An 8,431-nucleotide genomic window follows, 5' to 3' on the forward strand; every position below is an offset into this window, starting at 1 on the left:
CTCAAATGCCTTTAACAGCCAGGGCTGCGCCTGGCCAAAGGCCTGAGCTGGGAACTCAATCCAGGTCTCCCAGGTGGATGGCAGGGATTCAAGTGTTTCAAGTCATTGTAGGAAGCTGGACTGGAGAGCAGTGCGGGGACTCAAGTCCAGGAACTCCAATTTGGGGTGCAGGTGTCCCAAGCAGCATCTTAACCACTGCCTCAAACACCAGCCTCAGTCAGGGCCTTTACAACAGCCAAGCCCTTTAGAACGTTTATCCCATAGGAACACATGGTGTAAGTACACAGCCCAGCAAAGCAGGCCTTGAAAAGGTCCACAGGCCAGTCATCTCAATAGATACTTTATTTGAAATGGAATGCATTTTGAAAATATGAAAAATAAATCACATCTCTCCAAAATCATTTCCGACATATTTACACAAATTCAGACCACGCTATTGGGTTCACGAACGTGTGATGGTTTCCAAAGCATTTGGTACATGGTGATCCTTGCTTTCCAGAAGCTAATGTTTGCGTATTCTGCAACCTTAGGTAGAGGGCTGACCACGGAATGTAACAGACAACAGTTTTCTCTTTCTTTAAAATCTGCTTTCCCCACTGCCCAGGCGATCACCAGCAAAACAGCTTCACAGCCCTGGGGAGAAGGGGTCTCACCAGTGTTTGTACAGGGGCTTCTCTCACTGGAAGTCCTTCTGCTTTCTTCACCGGACAACAATGAATGCCCTAAGAAAACCCTGCAGGGTCATCTACTCTGACCCAAATCTTCATCAGCTCTTCAACACTGCAGCTCCGAGTTACCTTTCCAAACTGCATCAAGAATTTAGAAATGAGTCTTAAAAATTGATACCCAACACACTTCCACAATTAATACCTCTGAGGTTGCTATAGGTAAGTATGTATATTTCTCTCCAAAGAATCACTGATGGATTCAATAGCAAGATCTACAGTTTCCAAATGTAAGTTTTATTCTACTGAAGGTGTTCTACTGGTAAAACAAAAACCAGTTAGTTTACAAGAAGACAAACAAATGCTTTCAGGCTTGTCCTCATCACCCAAAGCTCTATGTTCTATGGGATTGCTTCAGATTCACTGAACTCTCAGATTCACCTTGCAAGCCTGCTACTTGCACATGTTATTAACAAGTGTGCAGCCAACTTAAAACTGCATCACTTTCCCTGGGGTCAGAAGACAAGCAACATATTTGAATTCGCACACTTGCAGCTAATGTGGTTAGTGTCAGAATTAAAATTAGGGCTCTTGAAGAGAAAGACAGGGTTTGGTGGAGGAGAACAAAGAGGAGTCCAAACAGGTTGCGTTAACAGTGAGGAAACTCTTTTAAGCAAAGGGTAGTGTTTTTTGTTGGTTGGTTGGTTTTTACCATCATTGGAAAAAAATATGAAATTATAAAGATGGCTTGGCTTCCATGTGATTAGAATATCCCAGCTTGCTCAATGAGGAACAGGTTCATTTTTTAAAAGGGTCTCTTCTGGTTTCCTTACTCCTGTAGGGCACGGACAGAGCGAAGTGGACCTTGTGTGTTTAAGGAGCTTCATAAGGCCTCCTCACTCAGCCTGTGCCACAATCAGCCCCTCTCAGGAAGGCAAGAGAAACCCCCTCCGGGGTGTTGGGGAGTTACACATTTTTTCCTTCTTTCATTCATTTCTCCCAACAAATAGTTACTGAGCTCACCCCACAGAGGCTCAGTGCCAGCCAGGGTTAAGTTCAGGAATCAAAGTTCAGTTTCCAGATGGGACATTCCTTTGAATTTTCCAAATCTTTTAACATTTCATACTTCTTTAAGGTTTTCTAGCAAACCTGCCCTTTTGTTCTTATTTTTCTTGGGCTGAAGGTAATTTCACCTCTCTCATTTCTCCAAGGAAGAAACAGACCTAAGTACCTTAGGTGGTTTGTATCATTTTCTCACAGGAGGAATAAAGCCACTGAGACATTAACTGATACATATTCATATTTTGTTTTTCTCAGTATTACCGAGCATGCTTCTTCTTCTTCTTCTTCTTCTTCTTCTTCTTCTTCTTCTTCTTCTTCTTTTTTTTTTTTTTGGCTCTGGAAAAATTATTAAACCATAACAATTCCAAGTGTCAAAACAATAAAACCATCCTACTTCTCTGAGATTTCACAGTTAAATGCTAAGAGGGATTAAGACTAGGGAGCCCTCATTCAACATAAATATCACAGCGAAACCAGGAACCAGGGCTATGGAAAGACAAGAAACTGTGACTTCAGTATCACCACTAAAAGCCATGGCCGTTGTGGGAGCAACAAAGCCCAGCAGGAGGAGGCTGGGTGTGTTTTTCCCAGCACTGAGACAACCTGGCCCTGCAAGTAAGCTAACAATATACAAATGCCCTTTTAAAACTCTACAAGAACCTTCATTTTAAAAGTATTTGGTATGAATCTCATTTCTTTTATAACACAAGACTTTAAAGGAAAAACCCTTCATTTGGAAAAAGCTGTGGTTCAATTGAGATTATCATGATCTGCATGTGCGTAAACTATAATGTTATGGGACATTTTCTTAAAAAGTACAGCACTAGTGCAAAGGAAGCCCAATCAGTCTTGATGTAAGAAACCCTTAGATCTTTCTGGGTTGCCACAGATAGAGAAAGGTGGAGGACAGGCAGTTTTGAAGCCTTGGCAGCCTATTTTCGCAGTGTCCTGGAAGTGGGAGCCCCCTTCCGTTTTCCTTACCATTTGCTCAAGCTTCAATTTTCCCTGCAACTTTCTGGCTAAGAGATATGATCTCAAATTTCATCACTTAAAATTTACACTAAAAAAGTAATTTCACCTTGAAACTCCTTTCTAGATAGCAGGCAAATGAAGACATTTCTAGCATGCAACTCTGTTTCCATTGCTTGACTACAAAACTTCCCAGTGGGCTAAGACTAACTATTCCAGTTAGGATGCTGGAAAAACACTGACCAAGACTTTGTAAACCAGATGCCGCTTCAGCCATGCAGATAGGAAGTGATTCTCAGCCCCAGGAGGATTTGCTATCACCCATGGCTCTGTTTCAACTTAAGTAGCATCTGCCCTTGTGGATTTTGACTCCACACAGAAGAGGGTTTGTTCTACCTTTAAAAGCACATCCTCTTTTTTCCCCCACAGACTACTGAACAAGTGGCTACTAAAACAGACTCGGGTTGTTTTCTTACTGAAAACCCAGTGTTTATCCACTCCTTCCTTTTTCAGTTTCTAAGTTTAGCTAACCTAACAACAGAATGCATAACCCTCAAATTTCTTACAGAGCAATAAAAAGCAAAACAGTCGGTTTCTCCAATCAACATTATTTTCAGTAGGAAAACAAAATTACGGCTCCCAACCCTTTGAGATATATACAAGTTGTATTTTAAACTAGGAGATTCTTCCGTGTGCTGCTTCTAGAACAAAGTGGAAGATCAGAAATTGTGGTACAAATCAAGTATGCAAAGCTCCTGGAGAAGGGTGTTACTGTCTACAAGACACAAATACTCTCTCAAACAGGCTGAATGATTCTCTTATCTCCCACCTACAGTTTTGGAAATGGACATCTGACGCATTCATATCTGTAAATAGTCAAAACCTTCACACACCGATGAGGCAAGTAAACCCCTTCTTACAGTACACCCAATCCCACCACATCCTCAAGATGAGAGCATCTAGCCATCAGGTGGGTTACGTTGGATACATTTTGAAACAGATGATCCTTTCTACAGATTTCTGTTCCTTCAGAAGAGCAGTCCCTTCGAGCATTCGATTTTCATAATCACACAATTCTAAACTTTTAGTTTTTTAAAACTTCCGCTCTATAAAACTATGCCTAAGGAAAAACAAAAACCTCAAGAAAAGTCGTATCAGTTTAATTTTAACCTCCCGGTCAAACAAGGAAAGGCCAAACCCTCTGAAAATGCCCTAGGAATAATGCATGGGTGCTCCGTGTTTCCCCTCCACCATCCTTTTCCTTTTTTCTTTCCCAAGATTCGCACTTGTTAAGGGATACGTTTTCGAAAATAAACTTTCCTTTCTGGAAAATGGCCTACATTCAGAAATGTCTCAGAACAAGTTATCTTTTCTTAAAAAAAAAAAACTAATAAATAATCACAAATCAAAATACATTAAAATAAAATTACAGTACATCATCGCTCCTAAAAAGGTCCACCGTGCTAACAGATCCTTTCAAAGGTTCCTAAGTAAGTCTTCCCGGCGTCGTCTCCTGCTTCGTGATGAGAGTATGCGGAAAACCAAGAGCGACCCCAAGTTACGGGTGGGACAAGGTCCAAGCTACTGGTTCTGGTGCGGGGCGGGGAGACCTTCTGCGTGCGATCCCAGTGAAGACAATAGAAACGTGCTCTCATCCCACTTCCTCAAGTCCTCAAAACCTGGAAAGAAACCACACCGAATGAACCAGGTGGTTCAGTATCCTCCAACACCCAGATGTTGCACAAAACCTGCTTAGAAAGACCCGGGGGCCTTGAGCAGCCCAGACACCCGGCGAATGGCGCTGGGGGTCCCACGCCTGAACCTGAGCGGTCCGCCGGGTCTCCCTGCCTCGCTCAGGTCGCCCCCCGGGCTCTGCCCGGCTCTCTCCCGCCTCCAGCTTGCTTTTCTTCTCCCCACCGCCCCAGAAACTTGCGGTGATCTCCCACCTCTTCTCCAAGAGCCGAATCCCTGGACAAGCTTCCCACTCCCCGGGGGTGCCGGGGGCCTTACCTGCTCTGGCCCGGGTACTGCCCCCTTCAGGCAGAGTTGGAGGTGCTGCGGAGGAGCCGGTGCCCGTGCGGCTGCGAGTGCGAGTGCAGCGGTTGGTGCGGGAGCGCGAGTGGGTGAGGGTGAGGGTGCGAGTGCGGGTGTGGGTGCGGGTGTGGATGTGGATGCGGGTACGGGTGGAGTTGCTGGGGCTGAGGCTTAGGCTGGAGCTGGGGCTGGAGCTGGGGCTGGAGCTGGGGCTGGGGCTGGAGCTGGGGCTGGGGCTGGGGCTGGGGCGGCGGCTGAGGCTGTGCCTGCGGCTGAGGCTGGAGCTGGCTCTGCGACTGCGGGGGTTGCTGCTGGACCAGGTGCTGTTGCTTCTGCCGCGTGGACTTGACCGCCAGGATGGCCTGCCGATTCTTGTACTGCACCATCTGCAGCGTGATCTCGGCGTTCCAGCCCTGGTCCTGCGGGCACCGAAAGTCGATCTCCTTGCCCTCGGCCATCACCACAGTGAAGTACATGTACTTGCCCTTGCGCTCCACGCAGTCCACGGTCTTCATGTTGGAAAAGTGCAATTCCTTGAGCTTGACGGGCGGCTCGAGGCCGGCGACAGCGGGGGCCCCGGGTTGGGACGGGTCGGCGGCCGGCCCCTGCCCGGGCTGTTGCTGCTGCTGCTGCTGCTGGTGTTGCAGCTGCTTGGGCGGGATGAGCAGCAGCCCCTCCTCGGTGAGGATGCAGCACTTTTTCTTCCAGAGCTGCAGTAGCCCGTCGCTGCGCTTCTCCAGCACCCCCTCCTTCAGCGCCTTGCAGCCGCTGCTCTCCAACATCCTCCCGGCATAGAGGGGGACGTCACTCGGCTCGGCCTCTCCGCGTCCAGCCGCCCGGGCCGGGGGCAGCAGCAGCAGCCGCGCGCCGTCCTCGCCCCAGCGGCTCCCACGGCCACCTGCCCGGAGCGCACAGAGGAGGCTAACGCGCAGGAGGCAGAGCGGCGGCGGCGGCTCTGGGTCGGGGCAGAGGGGCAGCCGCTTCCTGATGCGCCGCAAGGTCCCGGAGCAGCCAGCTGTCTGGCCTCCGCCGTCCTCCTGCCAGCGCTCACTGACGGCTACTGGCCGGGCCCCCTCGCGGCGCTTTTGAATGGGCCATCCTCTCCACCCCCGAGTGACACCCAGCGGAAAAGGCGGCTCCTGGCGCCCGCACCGCGGGGGAAAGCCCAGCTCGGAGAGGCGCTCGGCTGCCGGCGCACGCCTCATTAACTTGGGGCCCTTCCAAAGCCGGCCGCGTCCACGCCCCCTGCGTCCCTGGCTCCGCCTCTCGCCACCCGCTCGCTGCCGCGCTTCTGGTCCGGGGAGCCGGCGGGAGCCCGAGCCCCGGAAACTCCTCTCCTCCGCCCGGGGCGAGCGCCGAGGGCTTCCCCACCTGCCCGGCGACCAATGCCGACGCCCCGAGGGCGCCGAGAGGCCATCCTCCCCCGCCTCGCGTCCCGCCTCTCCTAGGCCCCGCGCAGTTCTCCGTGCCCAGGCTCAGGAAGTGAGGACGGGGCTGCGGAGGCGGGGACAGCTTCCAGGCCAGGCCCTGTGTGCGCTCGAGACCCCGCAGAACGCCCGCCCCGGCCTCGGCGAGCAGGGGAGCCAGGGGTGAGGCCCGCGGGTGCGGAGTCCCGCGGCAGCAAGCCTCCCGCAGAAGCAGGCGGGGGGACATCGCACTCCGGTCCGCGTCATTAAATCACTCTTCTCGGAGTGAGCGGACGATTGTTGAAGCAATAGCGCTACCGTCTGTCCGGTGTGGAAGGGGTGGCTGGGGAAAGATGGACCCGCTAGAGGTGGCGTCTGGTCACTCGCCAGTCCCCTTCGCCCGCGATGGTGACGCTGCGGCTTCCTTCTCAACGTTCGCCGCGGCCTGCAACATCTGTTAGCGCAGTCACTAGACTGACTACAAAGGGCGAGAGTAGGGCTCAGGGACCCCACGCTTGTAGGCAGTTCAGTCTTCCGAACGCCTGGCTGGCCCCCGCGGGTCCCTCTTCGCAAACTCCTCCCAACGGGCCAGATCCCAGTTTGGGAGTCTCATTTATCTGTGACCGGGGAAGGAAAAGAAAGCCCTCCTCGCCGGCTCCGACTCCGTTGAAGTCCTGCTTTAAACAGTTTCTGTAGAAACTGCTTCCCAGCAAGGTGAAGCCGAAAAAAGGGCAAAAACAGAGACAGCGCCTCCTGGTGGGGGAACTCGTCCACTACGCAATGGGCAGCCCTGACTGTTCTGACCCTGCTGGGGAGGACAGATCAGCCTAAGTAAACCAGGGGTGGCCAAGGTAAGAGGGGTGGCCAAGGTAAGAGGAAAGGCTGCTGCTGTGCCCAGAGTGGAAGAAAGGCGCTTAGCTCATCTGCTACTTGCTACAAAGACGTAAAGGCGGGGAAGAGAAAGTGGTCGATGAACTTGGAGAACTCCGCCATAGTCACATCCTTTGTGTGTCATTTTAAGATTAATGCCAAGGCAATCAGAACAAAGGGTGCCTTTTAAACTTCGGAGGGCCTTATTCTTAATCCAAGACACAGTATCTGATCAAATGCGACAATTCCCACTCAATTGCCCTCTGCCAGACCCCAGGGCCTTCACAATTATTAAAAGTATGCAAAGATTTCTAGTAAAACTGTTAAGATTTACAATTTTAAGTGCTAGTGACAAACACTACCTTAACATCTCATTTGTTTCTCTCCCTGCCTTTGTAGGACAAGTGAGCATTCCAGGGAATTTCTACATGACCAGCTGTTCATCCTTCCAGCGGGATGACATTCTTCAGCTCATTTGCAAAAGATACTTCCTTTGAGTCTGTGATTCAGAGTCTCTGAGGGCAGGTGCGGTTGGAAAAGACATTTCATGTGGCAAAACACAAATGTGATGGTCTAAAAAAATAAGAGGTAATCTGGAAGCCTAAGCCATTTTCTTAGAAGAAACTCCAGTTGGATGTTATCTCACCTTCTGCACCTTGACCCCAAAAATTATTTGAAAATGTCTGGACAACATGATTTTCAAAAACACCCACTTACTTATAACTAGAGACTTTGAAAGTCAGGATTTCAGCTGGCGCTGCGGCTCACTAGGCTAATCTTCCACCTTGCGGCGCCGGTACACCGGGTTCTAGCCCTGGTCAGGGCGCCGGATTCTGTCCCGGTTGCCCCTCTTCCAGGCCAGCTCTCTGCTGTGGCCAGGGAGTGCAGTGGAGGATGGCCCAAGTGCTTGGGCCCTGCACCCCATGGGAGACCAGGAGAAGCAACTGGCTCCTGCCATCGGATCAGCGCGGTGCGCCGGCCGCGGCGGCCATTGGAGGGTGAACCAACGGCAAAAGGAAGACCTTTCTCTCTGTCTCTCTCTCTCTCTCTCACTGTCCACTCTGCCTGTCAAAAAATTTAAATAAATAAATAAAAAGAAAAAAAGAAAGTCAGGATTTCCCACTGGGTCATTTCACAACAATTTAGTAGTTTTCTGACCGTCTCAGAGGTAAGCGCATGGCCTCACCACAATACATTGATTATTGGAAGTCTCAGTAGAATTAAGAATCTTGTACACTGATGAGAACTTGGTCTTCATTTATTTCAACCTTCAACATCAACTCACTAAAATAGCCCTACTTGCCAGGTTTTGTGAGATAAAGAAATTAACAGAGAATGCATTTCAAGAAATAACTTATTAAAAAATGTTGGCTGTATATATAATGAAAGCCTACAATTGTCACTTAAGTTACTGAAGTTTAGAAA

The 8,431-nt window shown here is 50.0% G+C and overlaps 1 protein-coding gene and 1 long non-coding RNA gene across 3 annotated transcripts; one reads left to right on the forward strand and one right to left on the reverse strand.

The window, feature by feature from the left end:
- Positions 1–324: 324 nt before the first annotated feature.
- PHLDA1 (pleckstrin homology like domain family A member 1) lies at positions 325–6,173 on the reverse strand. The gene is made up of 2 exons (XM_002711345.5): positions 4,707–6,173; positions 325–4,375 (listed from the first exon to the last, which is right to left on the reverse strand). The coding sequence occupies exon 1, from the start codon at positions 5,933–5,935 to the stop codon at positions 4,733–4,735; it is 1,203 nt and encodes a 400-aa protein (XP_002711391.3). The 5' UTR covers positions 5,936–6,173; the 3' UTR covers positions 325–4,375; positions 4,707–4,732.
- A 24-nt stretch (positions 6,174–6,197) lies between these two features.
- On the forward strand, positions 6,198–8,114 carry LOC138844398 (uncharacterized). Of its 2 annotated transcripts, none has more exons than XR_011380170.1 (2): positions 6,198–7,303; positions 7,406–8,114. It is a non-coding gene; the product is annotated as an uncharacterized lncRNA (long non-coding RNA). The 2 variants fall into 2 exon arrangements; XR_011380171.1 differs by having other exon boundaries at positions 6,198–6,987.
- Positions 8,115–8,431: the final 317 nt, after the last annotated feature.

Source organism: Oryctolagus cuniculus, chromosome 11, assembly GCF_964237555.1.
Source record: "Oryctolagus cuniculus chromosome 11, mOryCun1.1, whole genome shotgun sequence".
In the NCBI taxonomy this organism is placed as follows: Eukaryota; Metazoa; Chordata; class Mammalia; order Lagomorpha; family Leporidae; genus Oryctolagus; species Oryctolagus cuniculus.

Excerpts from the sequence above, each read along its gene's own strand:
- PHLDA1 (XM_002711345.5), bottom strand. The coding sequence starts at position 5,935 with ATGAGGCGTGCGCCGGCAGCCGAGCGCCTCTCCGAGCTGGGCTTTCCC.